This window comes from Saccopteryx bilineata, chromosome 5 (assembly GCF_036850765.1).
Source record: "Saccopteryx bilineata isolate mSacBil1 chromosome 5, mSacBil1_pri_phased_curated, whole genome shotgun sequence".
NCBI classification, from domain to species: domain Eukaryota; kingdom Metazoa; phylum Chordata; class Mammalia; order Chiroptera; family Emballonuridae; genus Saccopteryx; species Saccopteryx bilineata.
Window position 1 is genome coordinate 23,913,407 of NC_089494.1, and position 23,542 is coordinate 23,936,948.

Below are 23,542 nucleotides of genomic sequence, written 5' to 3' on the forward strand. Positions count from 1 at the left end.
ACTATATACTATGCATTTAAATAAATAACAATAGTTAACTATATTTGTGTGCAAAGCAAATTACAAGCTTTTTTGTGTGTGTGTGTCAGAGGCAGAGAGAGAGAGAGAGAAAGAGACAGAGAGGAACAGATAGGGACAGACAGACAGAAAGAGAAAGAGATGAGAAGTATCAGTTCTTCATTGCTGCACCTTAGGTGTTCATAGATTGCTTTCTCATAAGTGCCTTGACGGGGGGTGGGGGGGGACAAGCTATAGTACAGCGAGTGACCCCTTGCTCAAGCCAGCATGATAACTTTCTTTGGAATGTATTTTGTTCTCTATTAGTGCAGACCTAGTTGTAATGCATTCTCTTAGTTTTCTTTTATGTGATAATATCTTTTTTTTTTAAGCCAAAGAGACACAGCAAGAGAGTCAGAGAGAGGGACAGAGAGGGACAAACAGACAGGAAAGGAGAGAGATGAGAAGTATCAATTCTTTGTTGTGGCTCCTTACTTGTTCATTGATTGCTTTCTCATATGTGCCTTGATAGGGCAGCTACAGCAGAGAAAGTGACGCCTTACTCAAGCCAGCGAGCTTTGGGCGCAAGCCAGTGACCCTGGGGTCATGCTTATGATCCCATGCTCAAGCCAGCAACCCCTCCCTCAAGCTGGCGAGTCTGCGCTCAAGCCCTTGACCTCAGGGTTTTGAATCTGGGTCCTCCACATCCAAGTCTGACACTCTATCTACTGCGCCACTGCCTAGTCAGGCACAAATTACAAGCATTGATATGTTTAATTCTTATAACAACCCTATGTGGTGATTGTTATTATGTCTATTGTGCAGATGAGGAAATAGAATGATGTAAAGTCTGGGTAATTTGCCCAAGCCTGCTTTGCAGGTCAGTGATTGAGCTAGATTTTAATGTTAGACATTGAGCTCTATGCTCTGTGTTTTTAACCTCTATGTTGGGTTTTATTGTTAAGAACACTCAGCACAATATCCCACTTTGTAGACACAGAAACAGAGACTCCAGGTGGGGTGGTGAAGTGAGTTACTCAAGTACATTCAGCTTTTAAAAATGGGGACCACATTTGATTCTGGTTTACTTATAGTTCTCAGTGACTCCAAACTCTATTTATTTAATCAACAAATGTTGTCTAAGAGTCTACTATGTCTCAGTGCTTCTAGGTGTTGAACAGAGAAAGGACCTGCTAACTGTGGAGCTTGAATTCTAATGTAGAGATATTTAATAAACAAGTAAACAAGCAGATGTATAATGTAATGTCAGAAAACAGTACAGGCCCTGACCGGTTGGCTCAGTGGTAGAGCAGCGTCGGCCTGGCGTGCAGGAGTTCCGGTTGGATTACCGGCCAGGGCACACAGGAGAAGCGCCCATCTGCTTCTCCACCCCTCCCCCTCTCCTTCCTCTCTGTTTCTCTCTTCCCCTCCTACAGCCAAGGCTCCACTGGAGCAAAGTTTGCCCGGGCGCTGGGGATGGCTCTTTGGCCTCTGCCTCAGGCCCTAGAATGGCTCTGATTGCCACAGAGCGATGCCCCAAGATGGGCAGAGCATCACCCCCTGGTGGGCATGCCGGGTGGATCTCGGTCCGGTGTATGCGGGAGTCTGTCTGACTGCCTCTCGGTTTCCGCTTCGGAAAAAAAAAAAAAGAAAACAGTACAACAAAAATAAAGGCAAGGAAGATAGAGCATGGTATGGGAACCTGATACCTATTTAAATAAGATGGTCAAAGAAGGCTTTTCTGAAAGAGTGACATTTGAGCCAAGATCAGAATATATGTTCTTAAAGGCTATGGTAAAAAGTTTGGATTTTATAATAAGTGTAATTAGATCTAGAGTTGTTTTCAGTAAGAGAGTGATATGAATGATTTATGTTTTTGAAAAGATCATTCAGATTTCTGTGCAGAGAATGCATTACAGGGACAAGGAGGGACCCAGGAATTCAGGAGGATACTGTCAAAGTCCATGGGAGAGGGAGCTGGGGTAGCTTGGATTAAATGACTATTATAGTGGAAGTGGTGAATTTGGCCCCATTTTGAGATGCACTTTGAACATAGAACTACCCAAACCTGCTATCTCCATGTAACAATGATAGCACTCAATTATTGATATCATCACTAAAAATGCTTTCAACTTCTCCCACTCTCTTTAAATATATATTTTCTATTTTGGGTGTACTATAGCTCTAGTTTTCTGAATGCTCGATGTGGTTAACTAAAGCCTAATTTTTATATTAACATCTCTGAAAGAACAAGTACTTAGTGTTAAATCAGAAAAAAATTAATTTTTATCAAGTAAACAAATATTTTTTTATTCAGGAGTTCCTGAATGATACACACATAATATACACATAAGTTATGTCTACTGATTGCTTCTTTCCTTTCTATGTGTTTTTAAAACAACATGAGCTCTTATAAAAGACCTTGGACATTTTTATCAATATATCTATATATATATATTTTTTTTTTTTCACAATACTAGTTCAACAATAGATGCTACATAAATAATCGTTCACTTCTTAATTCAGAGCTCGTATAAGCATTCAATTTGAAAGTTAGGCAAAATTTTCATTTATTTTTCTCCTTCTACTATCATTCTTGTGTAAATAAATGGCATGCATACTGGGCTCTATAGTCATAATAAGCCTGGAAGCAAAGCTGATTTTTAATGTTAATATTGGGTATTATTAATGTTTCTTCGTTTTTCTCCTAATATAGTTTTTTCCTCAACCAAATGCATACTTTTGCTGATCAACCTTTTTATATTCCTTCAAAATCCTAATTCTAGTCTTTTTATTTATTTATTTATTTATTTATTTACTGAGTGATGAGTATGTAGCTCACTTTCTGTTGGATGTGAATTGTAAAGTCAAGAAGAATAAAAAAGCCAGGTTTGCAACTCTTAGCTACATTTGCAATGGAATTGTATCAAACAGAATATTTGGCACTTTTATTAAGGACTCACATATAGCTTTACTCCTGGAGTAACAGTTGGATTGAAAACTCTAAGGAGCTCATGTGAATTCAGGATTTTTGAAGCTTGAGCTATTGTAAGCTAAGGACTTCATAATAGTGTTAGCAAAGGGGCCTGGATTTTGTTAAACTTGTTTTGGCTGGTGAAAATGATTTTTCAATTCTGTTTGATAAACAGCTGTGTGAAATCAATGCAACTTGATGGTTTCAGCATTGTCTTGTATACATCGCCTGATTGTAAAATCAATTGACAAATGGAAGTTGTGAGACTTTCAGGGAAGGCATCATGAAGAGAAATACAAATGAGTTTTACGCATCTATCCAAACTAGTTCTTTTAAAATCAAGTCTGTCTTTGAAGATAAAAGCTAAGAGGAATATATTACTGATTATATGTAGCTTGAGTCAAACAAATATACAGAAAATTTTCACTGAGACAAAAATACTCCCAAAATGAAAACTGTATGTAGTCAAAGCTTTAAAGACCTGAATGTTTAGAAAATAGGGTATTCTGACTAATCAGATTTTCTGTTTATTGGATGATTAATTTGTTGTTGGAAAATATTTTTTCTATCCCATATACAAAACACAGCTGATCATTGATTAAGCAATGGACACTGTTCAGAATTGAGGTTCATATTTTGAATATGAGTTATAATTGTTTTTACAGCAATTAATTGAATACTGTTGCAAGTTAATTTCTTGCAAAGCACTGTGCTCTACAGCTCAGCAGATTCAAAGTAATGATTAATACATTGCACCTTTCTTGAGTTTACAGAATTTTTGTCTTTCTTATGTAAACACATTTTTGATGTGGTGTACAAATGGTATTTCGTTGAGTTATATACTTGAAACCTGTATGGCTTGCAAACCAATATCATTCCAATGAATTTACTTAATAGGAAAATACTAAAAATTCAAATAAAATATAGAAAAATATTATCTAACAATTAATAATAATAATACTTTTTTAATTTAAATGAAAAGAAGGAAGATGGAGAGACAAATTCCTGAATGCTTTGCCCATCTGAGACCCATGCTCGCAACTGAGTTATTTTTAGCACTTGAGGAGGAGACACTATAGAGCCATTCTCAGCCCCAGACCATGTTCAAACCAATTGAGCCATGCTGCTAAAGGGGAAGAGGGAATGAAAGAGAAGGTGGAGGAGGAGGGGAGGAGAAGCGGAGGGTAGCTTCTCCTGTATGCCCAGACCAGGAATTGAACCTGGGACTTCCACATGCTGGGTCAACACTCTGCCACTAAGCAACCAGCCAGGGCCTAATAATAATTTTCTATTGTGTACCTCTTTTATATATGCAGAATGAGAAATATGCAAAAATACATCACAGTTATATTAATAGATGTTTCTCTAATATTTCTTTATGGTTCTATAGAAAAGAATACATAAAGTTTATTTTGTTGTTGTTGTTTTGTATTTTTATGAGGTGAGAAGTGGGGAGGCAAAGAGACAGATTCCTACATGCACCTGACCAGGATCCACCCAGCAAGCCCACCAGGGGGCGATGATCTGCCCATCTGGGGCATTGCTCCATTGTAGCTAGAACCATTCTAGGCTCTGAGGTGGAGGCCATGGAGCCATCCTCAGTGCCCAGGCCAACTTTTCTTCAACGGAGCCTTGGCTGTGGGAGGGTAAGAAAGAGAGAGAAAAGAGAGGGGGAAGGGTGGAGAAGCAGATGAGTGCTTCTTCTGTGTGCCCTGGCTGGGAATAGAACCCAGGACTTCCACACTCCGGGTCAATGCTCTACCACTAAGCCAAACGGCCAGGGCCTAACAATAATTTTCTGTTGTGTTCCTCCTTTATATGTGCAGAATGGAAAATATGCAAAAATACATTACAGTTATATTAATAGATGTTTCTCTAATATTTCTTTATGGTTCTATAAAAAATAATACACTAAGTGTTTTTGAAACCATTTTATTTAGATGCTTAAATATTGATTTTTTTGTATATTGATATTAAAGTAAGGGTTTTATTTCTAATGGAAAGAAACTTGTAGAACACAAGTTGTACATGAATTGCAAGATGTCATTGTATATATTTTAAAAATGGCACAGCAAATTTATTCATTGATGTTTAATTACCCATATCAATAGTTGCATTAAAATACGTATAACTGTCTCAGCCCTGGTCAGTTGGCTCAGCGGTAGAGTGTCAGCCCAGCATGTGGAAGTCCCAGGTTTGATTCCTAGTCTAGGCACACAGGAGAAGCAACAATTTGCTTCTCCAAACCTCCCCCCTTGTGTCTTTTTCTTTCTCTCTTTTTCTTCCTCTTCCACAGCCATGGCTTGAATTGTTTCAGCAAGTTGGCCCTGGGCACTGAGAATGGCTCCATAGCCTTGCCTCAGGTCCTTAAATAGCTCAGTTGTCAAGCAACAGAGCAGCAGCTGCAGATGGGCAGACCATTGCCATGTAAGGGGCTTGCTAGGTAGAGCCTGGTCAGGCCACATGAGGGAGCCTGTTTCTCTGCCTCCTTACTTCCTCATCTCTCACTTGATAAATCAATCAATCAATCAATCAATCAATAGGCAAGCTTGTCTTCAAAGGAAATTAAAATAATTGAAATCTATTTTTCAAGAGCCCATATAATAGTAGCTTTTATTTTATAGACACTTTATAAGTTTATGCATGTTTTGTCATAAATTTGCTTAGAGTAATAAAAAGATCGTTGATTATGATGGTTCTTAGAGAGTCTCTAGAATGTATTGGAAAAAAGCTGGACTTTCATGCTCATGACGGATATCATGTACATAAATCAATAGCTTTTTGTTCTTCTGCTTGTGTTAAATATTAGTGTAGTTAGCAATATAAATTCAGTTTTTAAGTGTTTGTTGGTTATAGGAACAATGGAAATTTCCACAAAACCAATATAATGTTCAGATGATCAAGAATGAGTTTGTAGTTTCATTATGATTTGAATAAATTCAGTCAAACAAATGGCCGAATTATTAAAATTACATTGGTCAAAAGGATATAATTAAACTAGAATTTATTGCTCTCTGTGTATGGTATTTCAGCAGGCAGGACCCAAATTCAACATTACTCTGATGTTAATGGTAATAAGACAACATAAACCTCAAGTGTTTGAAAATCCTGTTCCTTTTAGCTCATTTCTCAGCCAGTTTTTAAGGCATATCCATCACCCATATTGTTGAAGATGATGGTTCAAGTTTAAGCCATCACATCTCTGTTGTAGGCAGCAGATTGGAGGAAGATGTGAAGAAGGAGAGAAAGTCCAGCTCCAACCAAGTTTTAAATAAGGTTCTAGGAAGATATCATATAATAAGTCATAACTTAGTCCATTGCTTACTTCCATGTTGAGCAGAGAAATATTATCTTTATTTTAGGTGCAAAATGATTGGCTAAAACTGTGCATGCAGTCTCTTACTGTAAAAAAAAAATGGATGTAAATGAACTAGACATCTTTGCATCCTATCACATCACTCTAAAAAAATTGTGTTCTCAAAAGCAACAAGTGAAATCTAGCATAGTGTATGAGGGGGTGAGTGGCATTTAGAAGGGAGAAAGGGAAAATAGCTTGGAGGTGATAAGTTTATAGGACTCTAGAAAGAGGTGATAATTAACAATTTTTAAAATGTGAGATTTCAACAATAATCTAAAGATTATGTATTGGATTTCTAGGTCTGTCATAACAAAGTACAACAATCTAGGTTGCTTAAAAGAACAATAATTTATTATTTCACGGTTCTAGTGGCTAATACTTCACTATCAAAGAATCAATAGGGTCATGCTTCCTCCGAGATTCTGGGTAGAATCTTCCCATGCCTTTTCCTTGCTTCTGATGGTGACCATCAATTCTTGGCATTTCTAGGAGTTTAACTGCATCATTTTCATCTTTGCTTCTGTGGTCGCATGGCTTTCTCCTTGTGTATTCACATTTGGTTTTCCTCTTCTTAGAGAAACATGAATCATATTGGATGAGGGCCCATCCTAATATTGTCATTTTAACTTAATTACATCTACTAAGACTCTATTTTAAAATAAGGTCACATTCACAAGTACCAGGAGTTAGAACTTCAATAAATCTTTTAGAGGGATACAATTCAGCTTTCAAAAGACTCTTTCTAGAGAATATGCTGTTTGATGAGATTCAGAAATCCAGACAGTAAAAGTTTATATTTTGTTTTTATAGTTTGCTTCCACTATGATTAAAGGTCTTTATTATTCTTCGACTTTTAGATTTGGACTTCTGTTATTTTTAATATGTCAATAGGTGAAGGTAGGCTGTGAGATAGTCCTAATTACTACAGTATACCTGGCTGGATTTTTTTTTCCTTTTTGTACTGAAACCCATTGAACACCTCCTCAGGATTATAACTACTTTTCCATTTCTGTGTACATGGCACTCATGTGTATATGACTTGATGACCAAGTTCTGTTTCCAAGTGTCTTCAAAGTGTACACTTTATATCTTGCCTTAAATTTCATGTACATTATGCAACTTACTCAAAGAAGATTTATTCACTACTGATTTTTGAAATGTTACTATAAGATTCATAATATAGGTTTCAGTTCATTAAAGATTCAAGTTGGTGCATTAAATGATATAGATTTTTTTCAAGCAGAAATATATAAGCCATGGGAAGTAATAATTAAAACTCTGACTTCTAGAGGATAGTGAAGATATCAACACACACACAACCAAAATACACAGATTTGTACATTCCTGTGCTCACATATGAACAGATTCAATAACCATACTCTCAGAGATGGCAAACAGATCATATTAACAGTACGCTATAGCTCAGAAAACTCATAATTATATGTAGCGACAATCCTGTTGATATCGATAAAAGTTTATATTTTATTAAATAATATTTTATAATATATGCTTATAAATGCTTTGATCCGAGTGGTTTAATATTTGTATTTTAAAAGGTAGTATTTTGAGGGTTTAAAAGTACCAGTTTTAATTATGTAGAAAATATACTCAATGAGAACAACTTAATTTGCAATAGAAAAATAACATTTTAAAAGTAAGTAGTTAACTTTTATCATCATTTGATCTTCAATTATTTGCATATATTTGCCCATTAGAAAATAGAGTAAATGAGAAGGCCAAAAGAAAAATCTTGATTAAATGAAATTAAATGGATTTACATACTTTATATGGTCACAGGAAATATGATTATTTTAAATTTATCTCCTTGCTGTGTGGTTCTGTGAAACCTTTATCTTCTTCCTTTCTGTTGTTAGTACATGCAATTTATAAGTATAATATGTTGTATTATTTGTATGTGAAATCTAAAAGAATCCAACTCACAAAAGCAGAGAACAATGGCAGTTAGCAGAGGCTCGGTGGTGGGGGAAATAGGGAAGATGTTAGACTATAACCTTCCTGCTATAAGAGGAGTAAGTTCTGGGGACCTAATGTACAGCATGGTGGTTACAGTTAACAATATTGTATTATATACTTGAAAGTTGCTAAGAGAGTAAATCTTACAATTTCTTACCACAAAAAAGAAATGATAATTATATGAAGTGATGAAGGTGTTAGCTCACTGTTGATAATCATTTTACAACACAAGTAAGTATATAAAATCAGCATGTACACCTTAAAGTTACACAATGTTATATCTTCATAAAGCTGCAAAAAACAAAAGTGAAGATATTTCTTAGTGTGGGGTTATGGGCCTTCATGACATTGGAAGTTTCAATTCAGAGCATTGTAGTAGTATGTAATACAGAGTTGGGGAAGACATTCCTGTACATAAGATATAAAGTTATATAAGTCACCCCCTGTCTTCTTGTCTTGGCAGTGTGTGCAGGAACAGAGAATAAACTGAGCTCTCTCTCAGACCTGGAGCAGCAGTATCGAGCCTTACGCAAGTACTATGAGAACTGTGAGGTAGTCATGGGCAACCTGGAGATAACCAGCATCGAGCACAACCGGGACCTCTCCTTTCTACGGGTAAAGCTTTCTCTTTCTATTTCTTCTTTGTGAGTGAACAGTGGTGTCATGATACATAAAGATAGACCAGCTTGCTTACACCGATGGCTATGGCCGTCTGGCCGGCAGGGACCATGACTGCAGGCTGACCATAAGAGATACCAAGACTCTCTCAGAGAGAGAACAAGAGTAACAATGTCATCGTGATTGGCGTCCTGAGTTAAGAGCAGTTACTGTTGCCCTAACATTGGTGAAGACTCTGTCAGGTGTACTGCGTGCTATCTACTAAGTCTGACTTTTTCTGAATTGCAGGCAAGAGGAACTCTGGGAGAGTTAGAGGACCAATCAGATATTAATTGATAACGTTAGCTAGCAATCTCCTTCTCTGTCCCTTTTGCTGTCAATTTGGAAATTTTAGATTATTTTATATTACCATAATGAGACTCATACTGTTACCTTTGAAGAAAAATGACATCTGTTTTTGAAAACCTGCGAATTATTTAGACTCAGGAAATTTCAAGTACTTATGTGGGTCAACAAAACTGCACTCAGGGTGGGTAAAAGTAGATTTGCAATTGTTCATATGGAAATTAATACCGTAATTAATAAATGATATCACAAGAATAAACTTTTGCATACTTACAACTGTAAGTCTACTTTTGCCCCACCCTATGTGTGTGTATGTATGAAGTTACCAGAGAAAACAAGTGTCCTTGTACAGATTTGTTCTGGCTTGCCTCTAGCTTTAGTCAGTTAAACAGACGACACTAGTACCTAGTGTGTCCAGTTTTTTATGTTTTGCTTTAACCAAAATAGTTATAGGAAAATCTGAACTTTAAAGAGACTTTGAAAAAAGTGAGTTGGAATGTTGTCATTTGTACAACTAAGAATTTATTCTTCATACAGGAATTAATAGGATATATAGCATCTATAGCATACATTTGATCTTGATTTCAATAATGTTTATACACTTCTCTGAGGCACAGTCCTGTATAAACCAAAAAGAAATGATTTGAACACTGATGAACTAGTAAGTGAGTAGTAAATTATTTAGAGAACCGTGATAATTTTAATAATTCTATACTTAGATAAGTAGTAAAAAAAACACCAGTGATTTTACATATTTTGGATGAAATAAATATGTCTAGAAATGGTAACAACCTTAGCAAATGAACCATCTCAGATAACATTATAAGGCTTATGATAACTATTTTTAAAATAATTATTGTATTAGGTTTGGTACAGAATATAGGTTTTTCATATTATGTTGCTTGGCTGATGCCACTCTAGTTCTATGAATTATATGTCACATCTCTTTTAATAATTATGACATATTTTAATTAAAAGTAGGTAAGAAAAGCATCTAAATCTTACAATGAGAGTACTTAAAAAGAAATTAACTTTGTAAAAATTTTGTACTGTTATTTTGAGAATGCCACACACACAAACTATTCTAGAACAACCACTTCCAAAGTATATATCTGAGTATTATTAAAAAATCCTTGCAAGCTTTTAATTTGTCCTGATTGATTATTTTCAAAATATTTTATTCTTCAACATTAAAATGAAATATCGATGGCATGTGAGCTGATTTGTAGACTTTTTTTAGAAATGGCAAGAAACTCAATGATGTCCTAGAAAAGAATTACTGATAGCTGAATTCAGAATCAGGGGAAATAAGCAGTTTAAATACTTTATTAGATCAAAATAATGTGAAAAATATTTTAAAGGCAATCTTTGATCTTTGTTTTTCTTCTAATTTATTTCCTTTGTTTGCTATGTGGCTTCTTGCAGCTCAGACTTATTCTTATACAAGAATTATCAGGATATAAAGAATAGGTATAGAAAATTATATTGGCTTAATAAAATTTAGTCATTATTATAAGTAACAGTCTCTAAAATCAGTGACATAAAACTATCTTGATTATCATTTTACAATTTTAAGCTCTTATAGGTAACAGAAGAGCATGATAAAAAATAGACTTTAGGCAATTTTTTATCTTTAGGAATATCAAATATGAAATATTTAATACAGATCTTTGAGCAACATGGGCTATACAGTTGGATAGTCTATATTTTTAGGAACCATTTTGAAGTAAAAAGTAAGTTAATAATGAACATATATATTTGGGAAATAATAAAATGAGGATTAATGTTTTTCACTTGGAGCAGAAATAAGTTGTTTATTTAAAACAGTAATCGTTGGTTTCAAAATTGTATATCTAAAATTTGTGTAAACGTTATTAACCCATGCACATATCTCTATTTTCATCTATTTCTTTAAAGATACTTCAATAGACTCTTTTGCTGATTCACAACATATTTTTTTCTTATTTTTTGTTCCTTTGGAAAATTACCAATTCTAATTGTGACATATATCCATTCACTCAATAAATGGTCTTAGCCAAGAATACAATAGCACGTAGTCCATTGTTCCTCATATCAATAATCCTGTAGTTTTTAGAGAGTTACAAAAGTGTAATGTGTTAGTACTGTTAATATGTATTGTATGTTTCTATATATGTACATATATAAATTTTTATAGTTGTTAAAAAAGAAATAAGAAGCCGGAATTAGAGTAAAGGTATGCTTTTGTATTAAGGGTAGGTGTGGGTACTGGGCCAAGAAAGGAATGGCTAATTCTGAAGGATTTGGGGAAGTTTTCATCAAAGAGGTTCTTGAATTGAATCATTCCAAAGTGCATAATCTGTCCAAAACTAACACGTTAAAATAAGCAGTGTTCATGTAAAAGAAATCTAGTTTCTTTATATTATACTATTGTGTTAATAAGTTTTTAATTAATGAGTGAATAGTAAACTTGTATTAACCTATCTTTTGGATAGGTTACCTATATATATTTATATAACTATAATTCATTGAGCAGCTGGTTATAGCAGTGGTAATCAACCTGGTCCCTACCGCCCACTAGTGGGCGTTTCAGCTTTCATGGTGGGTGGTAGCGAATAAACCAAAGTATAAATAAAAAGATAGATTGAACTATAGTAAGTTGTTTTATAAAGATTTATTCTGCCAAACTTAGTGAAAATCCAACATAAAGTACTTGGTAAGTAATTATTATTATATGCTTAACTTGCTGTAACTCTGCTTTATAAATTTTATAAAGTAAAGTTACTTCCTTACTTTATAAAACACCATTACTGTGGAACCGGTGGGCAGTTAGAATTTTACTACTAACAGAGATACAAAGTGGGCGGTAGGTATAAAAAGGTTGACTACCCCTGGGTTATAGAGATATGCAGTTTCCCTTTCTTTCAGAATGACCCAAGCCTATAATGTGTTTAGAGAGACATCAGAGATAGAGATCTTGCATTTCATTCTGGAATTTACTTGCCTTTAGAAACTTAAGAAATTAACTTCTGTTTTTTAAATATTTTTCACACATATGTCTATCTCTAATTAGCAAGATCATAAACCACTCTAATTTCTATGATGCATGAAAGCTGTTTACCCAGATATTCTGCTTATCTCTTTCAATATATGATCAGTTGGTGTCTAGCACAGTGCCTAAAATATATAAATAGGTTTTCATTAATTATTGCAAATGGACAAATTAATGAATTTTATCTTAATATTTAAGAGTAACTATAGATCACTATTTTATATATGATATATCATCTACATGAATGACTATATGAGTCCCTCATTATGCTATTTCAGTGTTGAGACTACCACGGATGAGTTGTGTGAATATAAGACACAGGTTGAATCAGTAAGAATTCCTTCCCATGCAGATTTGAAATTGCAACTATGGGCATTCACTTTCTGCATCAGTTTCTTGACCACTCAAATATCAGAGCACAGTCATCTTTTTCTTGTGGTTTGAATGTCAGAGAGAGCTATTCAGACACCAGAATGGAGACAACACATTGAAACAGAGAGAGAGCAGAAAAATATCATTCACCCAAATCATTGATGAGGGAACTGTTCATTTACGGGTTCCGGTCTGCTTCCAAAGGCTGGTTGCATTCTAGCTATTGAATTTATGAGATACTCCTGGAACTTGGTAATAACTTTGAGGTGACTTCCTCTTTTTTCCTTACACTATATAGGATTATTTTCCTTTACTATAACTAAAGTGTTCCTTTTAGTACATTTCCCAAGATCTCAAAAACAGAAAATGTGGACCTGTGAAATTGGATTGAAGATGTGCTTACATATAATTAAAAAAATAAAACATTCTAGATATACTTCATTAATCTTTACTAGATATAGTTTATTGAAATACTTTAAAATGTGTTCTTTTCAAGATAGATTTATTATGTTAACCTTGATACTTATCTTTGTAAACACCTTTTAACCCATCTTTGTTTTGCTGTACCCTCCAAGTTTTCACATTTCCTTTAGGTAAAAAAAAAAAAAGCTAGCTGACAATATTTAACATTAGACCCCTGAGACACCACATAGTTGGCAGAAAAAAGGCCTTAATAGTTATTTACTAGGTACCTTATCAATGTCACAGATTAACACAGAATTTAAAACAGCAAGATGTAAAAAATCACAGATTTTTGCTACCTTCTTACGTTGTGAACTTCTCAAACAAGGCAAAACATAGCAAGTAATGGAGTGAACTAATAGATCTTTAATCCTCATTAGACTCCTTGAGAGTTTTCTCCCTTGTATCATTTCATTGGTCTTCTTGACCACTGCTGTCATTTATTACTCAGGGCTTCTAAACAGGTAACAGACCTACTAGCTTTTATACTTTATATTTATTCTATCTGTTTTATACATTCACTTAAAGCAGTGGTTCTCAACCTTTCTAATGCCGTGACCCCACAATACAGTTCCTCATGTTGCAGTGACCCCAAATCAAAAAATAATTTTGGTGGCTACTTCATAATTGTAATTTTGCTACAGTTATGATTCAGAATGTAAACACCTGATATGCATTATGTATTTTCCGATGGCTTTAGGCGACCCCGCCGGGATTGTGACCCACAGGTTGAGAACAGCTGACTTAAAGGAAATAAGTATTAAGTGTCAACAAATGTAAAGCAGGTGATGTATAGTGCAAGGTATATATATATATATACACACACATATATATATGAAGTATTAATACCTATCCTAAACCAGTGCTATAACAGGTATTAATTTTTAATCTATGGCTTGAATAGTGTGCAAATTGTTTTGGAAACAGTATTTATTAGGGTTTAGGAAGAGATACATTGTTTAGCAGTTGATCCATTGTCTTAGGATATTAACAATATCAGTAATTTGTTGAGACTTTGTATGCTTTAGTTTGAAAGAGTTAAATCTTAATGATTATGCATCTATTTTATTACTGAGAAATGAATAAAAACAAATTAAGACATTTTTCCAAATAGTATCAATAATGTTCTATGATTGGTAGTAAAAGCAATGACTTTGAAAAACTATCATTTTTAAAATATATATATTTTATTGAATTTATTGAAGTTATATTGGTTAAGTGGGATAAATGGTGACAGAAGGAGACTAGACTCTGAGTGTGTACACACAATATAATATACAGATAATGTATTATAAAATTGTACACTTGAAACTCATATAATTTTATTAGCTAAAAAAAAACTATACTTTTTAAAGCAAAAATATTTTTAAAAAGGTAACCCCGCCTGACCTGTGGTGGCGCAGTGAATAAAGCGTCAACCTGGAAACACTGAGGTTGCCGGTTCAAAACCCTGGTTTGCCTGGTCAAGGCACATATGGGAGTTGATGCTTCCTGCTCCTCCCACTTCTCTCTCTCTCTCTCTCTCTCTCTCCCCTCCTCTCTAAAATAAATAAATTAATTAATTTTAAAAAAAACAAAAAAAAACAAAAACAAAACAAAACAAAAAAAAGGTAACCCCTCAGATAATGAATAATACATGTTGTTATGAATTTTGAAAAACGATAGCTCTATTTATTGTACATTTGGAAGAGCTGTGAGGAGTTTTCCTTTTAGAATATATAAGAATGCCATCTAAAACTACATATTAAAAGATAAAGCAGATTACCAGGTGGTGGTGCAGTGGATAGAGCTAGAGCATTGACCTGGGATGCACAGTACCCAGGTTCAAGGCTTGAGCACAGGTTCATCCCGCTTGAACATGGGCTCACCAGCTTGTGCACGGTGTCACTGGATTGAGAGTGAAATCACAGACATGACCCCATTGTCACTGGCTTGAGCCCAAAGGTCTCTGGCTTGAAGCCCAAGGTCACTGACTTGAGGCCAAGGTCACTGGCTTGAGAAAGGGATCACTAGTTTCAGCTGGAATCTCCTGGTCAAGGCATATATAAGAAAGCAGTCAATGAACAACTAAAGTGCTGCAATGAAGAATTGATGCTTCTCATCTCTCTCCCTTCCTGTCTGTCTGTCCCTATCTGTCCCTTTCTCTGTCTCTCTCACTAAAAATAAATAAAACATTTCTTAATAGCCATCATATAATTTTTTTTTTCTACCAAAGAAAATATCCTAGCCTGACCACACAGTGGCACAGGGAATAGAGCATCGGCCTGGGATGCAGAGGACCCAGGTTCAAAGCCCTGAGGTTGCTGGCTTGAGTTAGGGCTCACCAGCTTGAGCAAGGGGTTGCTGGCTTGAGCAAGGAGTGTGGGATTATAGACATGACCCCATAGTCACTGGCTTGAGCCCAAAGGTCACTGGATTGAAGCCCAAGGTCGCTGGCTTGAGCCCAAGGTCACTGGCTTGAGCAAGGGGTCACTTGCTCTGCTGTAGCCCCCCACCCACCCATCAAGGCAAATATGAGAAAGCAATCAAAGAACAACTAAGGTGCTACAACAAAGAATCGATACTTCTCATCTCTCTCTCTTCCTGTCTGTCCATATCTGTCCCTCTCTTTGTCTCTGTCTGTCTAGCAAAAAAAAAAAGAAAGAAAGAAAGAAAGAAAGAAAGAAAGAAAGAAAGAAAGAAAGAAAGTCCTCTTCTTAAATTCAATTACATTTTTGTCTTCTAGATAATAATTACTATTGTATAAGATTATGGAACTATCACCCTCTTTTGTTAGAATAGATACGTGATTCTTCATGTATGAGGATGTTGTTTGTCAACCATTCTCCAGAGGACTTGGAATTTGCATTGCTTTTCCAGTGCTGGTAATGGAAATGCATTATTTCATACTCACACATAGTTCTTCTGATTAAGGACAAATATTTCAGAGAAGGCAGATAAAGCTGGAACTCAGAGACTACACAATGCTGATGCTCACGGTACCCTAAGATTTTGGCTTCATTAGTTGCAGTAAAATCAGGGATGCTACATAGCAGTGAGTTTCAAGATGGAATAAGTAACCCTGCTTTGACTATCTCTTAGCTGTTTTCAGTAAGGATGAGCAACCAGTCAGGTTTAATATAAAATTCTGAAATATTTACATTTCAGCCTGTGTCAAAGCAGATGACCAGAATTAAATCCACCAGCAGAGAGGGTGGTTTTCTATTTGTTAGTGTTTGTTTCCCATAGCCTCCTCACTCATATTTAATCTATGCCTGGGCTAAGCTTTATGCTGCACAGCATGATTTAGCAAAACACTATGTTGGAGAATATATATTTAAAAGTAAAGATAGTTTACAAAATATTTTATTCCTTTGGGTTGGAAAAGGATTTATTGAATAATTTGTGCAAACACTAGCTATCATTGCCTATCTGTGATTGTTGTTAGCTCATTAAATACCAGATAGAATGGCCTGTCTGGGAGAGATTGATTGAAATCAGGATGAGAAAAGTAGAGACATATTTTAGAGCCATTAAAAATCAAAGAGGAAAACACCATTTAAATGTAACATGAATAGCCTAGAAAGAAATAAGGTGGGTCTACATGTATTATATTCTCAAATTTCCAGATTATGACTATTATAAATAATGCTGCAGTGAACATGGGGGTCCATATCTTCTTTAATTAGTGTTTTGATATTCTTAGGATATAGTTCCCTAAGTGAAATAGCTAGGTTATAAGGCAGTTTTATTTTTAATTTTTTGAAGAAACTCCATACTGTTTTCCACAGTGGCTGCATGAGTCTACGTTCCAACCAGCAGTGCAGGAGGGTTCCCCTTTCTCCACAGCACTTGTTCTTTGTTGATGATAGCCATTCTGGCAGGTGTGAGGTGATATCTTACTGTGCTTTTAATTTTCATTTCTCTGATGATTAGTGACAGTGAGCATTTTTTCACATGCCTGTTGGCCGTCTGTATCTCCTCTTCGGAGAAGTGTCTATTCAGGTCCTTTGCCCATCTTTTAATTGGATTGTTTGTCTTCCTGGTGTTGAGTTATAAATTCTTTCTAAATTTTGTTTATTAATCCCTTATCAGATGTATTGGCAAATATGTTCTCCCAGTCAGTGTGTTGTCTTTTTATTTTGTTAATGATTTCTTTTGCTGTTTATACACATTTTGATTGGATCTCATAATAAGGGAGAGCAAGCCTGACTTTGTTTTCCTTTACCTTCAAGAAATACGTTGGTCAAGTAAACAAGCATGAGAATAAATAAGGTGTTCCAACCTTTTATTTAATTTCTCTTTTTGGCCCGAATTTCACATACAGCTACATTTGTGGTAAAATGTAACATACTTGCTGTATTTAGATGAGAAAATTTTAGCTGAGTGTGATAGAGAATACTAAAAAACATTAGAGGCCCTGGCCGGTTGGCTCAGCGGTAGAGCGTCGGCCTGGCGTGCGGGGGACCCAGGTTCGATTCTCAGGGCACATAGGAGAAGTGCCCATTTGCTTCTCCACCCCACCTCCTTCCTCTCTGTCTCTCTCTTCCCCTCCCGCAGCCAAGGCTCCATTGCAGCAAAGATGGCCCGGGCGCTGGGGATGGCTCCTTGGCCTCTGCCCCAGGAGCTAGAGTGGCTATGGTCGCGGCAGAGCGATGCCCCGGAGGGGCAGAGCATCGCCCCCTGGTGGGCAGAACGTCGCCCCTGGTGGGCGTGCCGGGTGGATCCCGGTCGGGCGCATGCGGGAGTCTGTCTGACTGTCTCTCCCCATTTCCAGCTTCAGAAAAATACAAAAAAAAAAAAACAAAAAACAAAACAAAACAAAAAAAAACCAGTAGAGAAAATAATAATATTTAAATATATCTGTTGGGCCAAAGCTGACATTCTGGGTTAAATGGAATTTTCAAAGCTTTGATAGTGTCTGAAAACTAATCCTAAAACTGTTAAACGTAATAAATATGCAATTTTGTATGTCTGTATTTACAGCTAGCTTTTAAATTGAAACTTGTTTTTTGTACTAAATCTAATCATATAACTTGTAATACATTTGAAAAAGCTATGCAATTTACACTTATATGAGGAAAATACATTTCTTTCCTCAGAGGTTAAATACCATTTGATCTCAAAAGATGCACTGACTCAAAATTCTGATACCCGTCAGTAATCCTACATAATAAATCAAAAGATAAAAATGTCAATGTTCTTGCTTTGGCAGTTATATCAGCATATTTTTAAACCTTTCTTCTCAATCATTTAAATAAAATATTAAAATATATTCAGCAGTTTTCTCTCTATATTAAAACTATTAAATAAATAAATTCAATAGTACCTATACAAAGATGTGCATTTAGTAGAAAAGAAATATTTGAGGGAGTATTGAAAAAGATAGATATAAGAAATATAGAAAAATAATTTAAAATTTTAATATATAAATATACATGCATGTATTATAAGTTAGTAACCATTTATATTCACATATAAATATTAATTAACAACAATTTTCTAGGATTGAGTCAAATTAGTATAAGCATATATAATGTTGCTAAGAGAATATTAGTAAAAATAAAACTGCTTAATAGAGGTATTTTTAAGTCCCTAAATTCTAATGTACTTTCCAGAAAACAATGCCCTTGTTGCAAATGCACTTAAATTAGAAATGAATTTATTAGGATGTTGAACATATGCAAAGTGTTCCTCCACACCTCTGGGGGCTATAGCATTTAAATTTAACTTAAGTGGTGAATATAATGAATTTATAGGCTTGCATTAACCTTAATTAGAGAAAAATGCATGTAATGAACCCATTTCACTCTATGTTTCTTAGATACATTTTGATCAGGGGAATTGAGTTATAAAAGTTATTTCTTCACCTCTTTTATTTTATAAGTAGCAAAGACGTGGGTTCAAAGAGAGAGAACAAATGATAAGAGTTGTTAGGACTAACTAGAAACATTTTGTCAGTGGGTTGGTTACTTTTTAATTCTAAAATCTAAAACTGGAATATAAATAAAAACACCTTTTAAAAAATCAAAATGATGTGCATCTTAATAGATTTATTTTTCTGAGTCTTAAAATGAAGCATTTTGTTTTCTTTAAAAAAAAAGGACAGACTTAAATTTGGTGAACAATTTTATATGAGATCAAATCAATTTTAAAGGTCACACAGTATAATTTAAAGTTCAAAAGTGGAAAAAATAAAATGTGAAAACTATTGCATTTAGAAACACTGTAGTTATTTCCCCTGATCCCTAATTTGAACCCACTTAACTATAAATATTATATTTAAGTATATAATGAAAATGATGAAAATTAAGATGTTTTAGTAAATATAAGTCTCTTTGAAATCATTTCTGTTCAATCTCTACTTGAAAATCAAAATAGCTAATTGATTGATTGTTGAAGAAAATCCTCTGAAACAGTTAGGTAGCAGGTTTGTTTCTTAAAGCAAAGCTTTTTATCAGGATTCCTGGCACTTGGTAGTTAGCCTTAGTAAGAGATGGCTCTGTCTGGCACTATTGGGTCTCTTCCTCCCTTCTTTGACTCTCAACACTGCAAGTCTCAGGTAGTGCTCTGAACACTTGACAGTGCATTTTTACAAAGCTTTTTAGAGATTCAGCTTTTGGGTGGTAGCGATTTTGTACTTTCAGAGGGGTGAAATCACAAGTCAAACACTTGGTTGTTTTTAAGACTCAATCAATAGCTTACAAAAGTACAGCGGCTGTACCTAATGAGTGAGGGTGGTATCAACAATCTAAAAGATGTCATCACATTGAAGCATGGTGAAGCTTTTATGATAGGATCATTGAGAGATCAATGAAGCATTGGGAAGAGTTCCTGAAAGAAAAACAAACAAACAGAAAAACACCAGCAAATATGGACTATAAACTGAATTATAGTTCTTGAAACTTTTCATCCTCAGAGGACAATGGCCAAAATCCTCATTAATTTCTTGTATTTTCTGACCTTGCCTACAAGCTTTGTCATTCACAAATGTGGACGACATTAGAACTCATGACACCCATCAATGACAACCAAGTCCCTTTAGTATCAGCTCTCTCTCACTCTAATGACCTTTCTTTCATTCTCAGAACTTCTCCCCACTGACACATAGACTCTTACCCTTGTTCCTACACAGACTAAGTTCTATTCAATTTTTAGAATAATTTTATTAACCAACATCCCCCCACCAATTTAATGAAATTTAAAAAAATATTCTTCATGAAAGCTCTATTAACTTCCTGTCTTATTGAATTCCTTCCATTATTACATTCATAACACCCAGCAATTCTTTCGTGATATCAATTGTTTAAGTATTTGTGTAATTTCTGTTTACTCTACTAAATAATACATAACCTTGAGGGCAAGGGCCACATCTAGTTCACTGACTAATCCTAGCACACAATACATTGTCTATCATGTAGTGACTCCTCAGCAAATATTTGTGGAATGAAAAAAAATAAGTAAATTGAATAACAACAAGAGTGAATTATTTAATGTATATGACTTTTTTTTAGTCAGAAAAGAATGATTTCACAAAATTTTCTTTTACTTTTCTAATTAAAGTTTCTCCCCCTAATGTCTTGTAGTATCTATGTTGTCTTTCATCTTATATTCCAAGAAATGATTTGATCAATAATAAAAAATATGCTACGTGCTTGACCAGGTGGTGGGGCAGCGGATGGAGCTTCGGACTGGGATGCAGAGGACCCAGGTTCGAGACCCCGAGGTCGCCAGCTTGAGCGCGGGCTCATCTGGTTTGAGCAAAAGCTCACCAGCTTGGACCCAAGGTCGCTGGCTCGAGCAAGGAGTTTCTCAGTCTGCTGCAGGCCCACGGTCAAGGCACATATGAGAAAGCAATCAATGAACAACTAAGGTGCTGCAAAGAAAAGCTAATGATTGATGCTTCTCATCTTTCTCCATTCCTGTCTGTCTGTCCCTATCTATCTTTCTCTCTGACTATCTCTCTGTCTCTGTAAAAAAAAAAAAATACTGCCTGACCTGTGGTGGCGCAGTGGATAAAGCATCTACCTGGAAATGCTGAGGTTGCCAGTTTGAAACCCTGGGCTTGCCTGGTCAAGGCACATATGGGAGTTGATGCTTTCTGCTCCTCCCCCTTCTCTCTCTCTGTCTCTCTGTCTCCTCTCTCTCTCTCTCTCTCTCTCCTTTCTAAAATGAATAAATAAAATAAAATAAAAATTAATTAAAAATACTATGTGTAGTGGACACATAGGAAACTTAACTTATATACTTACTCTCATGGGTAAAAAACATAATGAATGTTATGCAGTCCTCTTTGCTTCCTTGGTTGTGTGAAGAGCAAAGCCATATAACCTTTACAAATTTAAACATCTTTTCCTCTGGCTGCCTGTAATACCAGAGATTTCCTCCACTAACATGATCTCTTATATACAATATTCTTTATAAACTTAGGTCTCTATATTTTTGTATGCATTTTTTTTCCTTTCTAGAATGTCTTCCGACCCTCTTCATTCTGGAAAATCACATATCTTCTAAGAATTTGTTCTAACTATATTATCTCTATTCCCCCACATTTAATATGTTCCCCAAATTCAATCAGTATCTCATTCCAACAGTCCTTAGTACATATCTGTATGATAGCATATGTTATTTTGTTCAAGAATGTGTTTGACTGTGAGGTATTTTGCACTTTCATCAGTTTATATAAATATTGTATAAAGAAAATATTCAGTCAACTTTTGTTCTTTGAGCAGATAAGCTGGGCTTAGTGGTTTTCCCTGGTGAACTTTGTTATATCAAAAATGTAACCTCTAAAAAAAATGTAATCTCTGTAATAAGAAACACAGTATTTACAGGCATCCTTAAAGTTACGCCTTTGGGTTCGCATGGACTAATACCTAAAACATAACATTTGTTTAGATAGGTGTAAGATACTGTGCCAGTTTTATGCTTAATGTGTTCTGTATCTACTGAGGAAATTTAATCAATAATTGATAACCTTCCAAAACAGAAAGCACTAGGCACAGGTGGATTCCTGGATGAATTGTACCAAACATTTAAGGAATAAATTATACCAATTCTCTACCATCTTTCAAGGTATAGAAGCAGATGAAATACTCTCTAACTTATTCCATGAGACCAGCATCACCCTAATACCAAAACGGGGAAAGACTTTACAAGAAAACTATAGACCATAATCTCATGAAAATAGATGTAACAATTCTCAACAATATATTAGCAAATCAATATACAACAAAAACGTATAAAAATATTTGTACATCATAACCAAGTGAGATTTATCACAGGTATGCCAAGGAATGTTTAACATTTGGAATTCAGTGAATGTAATCCATCAAATTAACAGACTAAAATATATATATATATATATATATATATTTATATATATGATTATATTAATAGATTCCAAAAAAGCATTTGACAAAATTTAACACCCATTCATGATAAAAACTGTTGGTAAACTAGGAATAGAGAGGAACTTTCTGAACTTGTTAAAGATAAATACTATCTACCAAAAAATGAAACAACAAAAAATATCACAGCTAATATCACACTTAATGGTGAGAAAATAAAATCTCTCCCAATAAGATCAAGGCAAACCATGTTGAAAGACAGTTTGGTGATTTTTTTTTGCAAAACTAGAGCTATTTATCCTTACCACATGATCCAATAATTGTGTTCCTCAGTATTGACTTAAAGTAGTTGAAAATGTATGTGCATAGAAAAACCTGCAATCAGATTCTTATAGAAGCTTTATTCTTAATTGCCAAAGCTTGAAAGATATTCTTTAGTAGGGAAAAGGGGAAACTGGTACAACTGGACAATGGAATGTATTTCAGTACTTAAAAAGAAATGAAGGTCCCTGGCCGGTTAGCTCAGTGGTAGAGCGTCAGCCTGGCGTGCGGGAGTCCCGGGTTCAATTCCCGGCCAGGGCACACAGGAGAAGCGCCCATCTGCTTCTCCACCCCTCCCCCTCTCCTTCTTCTCTGTCTCTCTCTTCCCCTCCCGCAGCCGAGGCTCCACTGGAGCAAAGTTTGCCCCTGCGCTGAGGATGGCTCTGTGGCCTCTGCCTCAGGCGCTAGAATGGCTCTGATTGCGACAGAGTGATGCCCCAGATGGGCAGAGCATCGCCCCCTGGTGGGCATGCCGGATGGATCCCGGTCGGGCACATCCCGGTCAGGCGCATCCCGGTCGGGCGCATGCGGGAGTCTGTCTGACTGCCTCCCCGTTTCCAACTTCAGAAAAAAAAGAAAAAAAAAGAAATGAAGTATCGGGTCATTAAAAGACATTGAGGAGCTTTAAATGCGTGTTACTAAGTGAAAGAAGACAATCTGTAAAGGACACATAATGTATGATTCCAACTATATGACATTCTGAAAAAGACAAAACTATGGAGAAAAATAAATTAGGGGTTACTAGGATGGAAAAGGGAGGT

General features: G+C 35.3%; 1 protein-coding gene across 5 annotated transcripts in view; it reads left to right on the top strand.

The window, feature by feature from the left end:
- ERBB4 (erb-b2 receptor tyrosine kinase 4) overlaps nt 1-23,542 on the top strand; it is a 1,148,959-nt gene that overhangs the window by 414,367 nt on the left and 711,050 nt on the right. For all 5 annotated transcript variants that reach the window (XM_066278878.1, XM_066278881.1, XM_066278877.1 and 2 more), the window contains exon 2: nt 8,767-8,918. In XM_066278878.1, the coding sequence (XP_066134975.1) occupies nt 8,767-8,918 (152 nt within the window). The remainder of the gene's footprint in view (nt 1-8,766; nt 8,919-23,542) is intronic.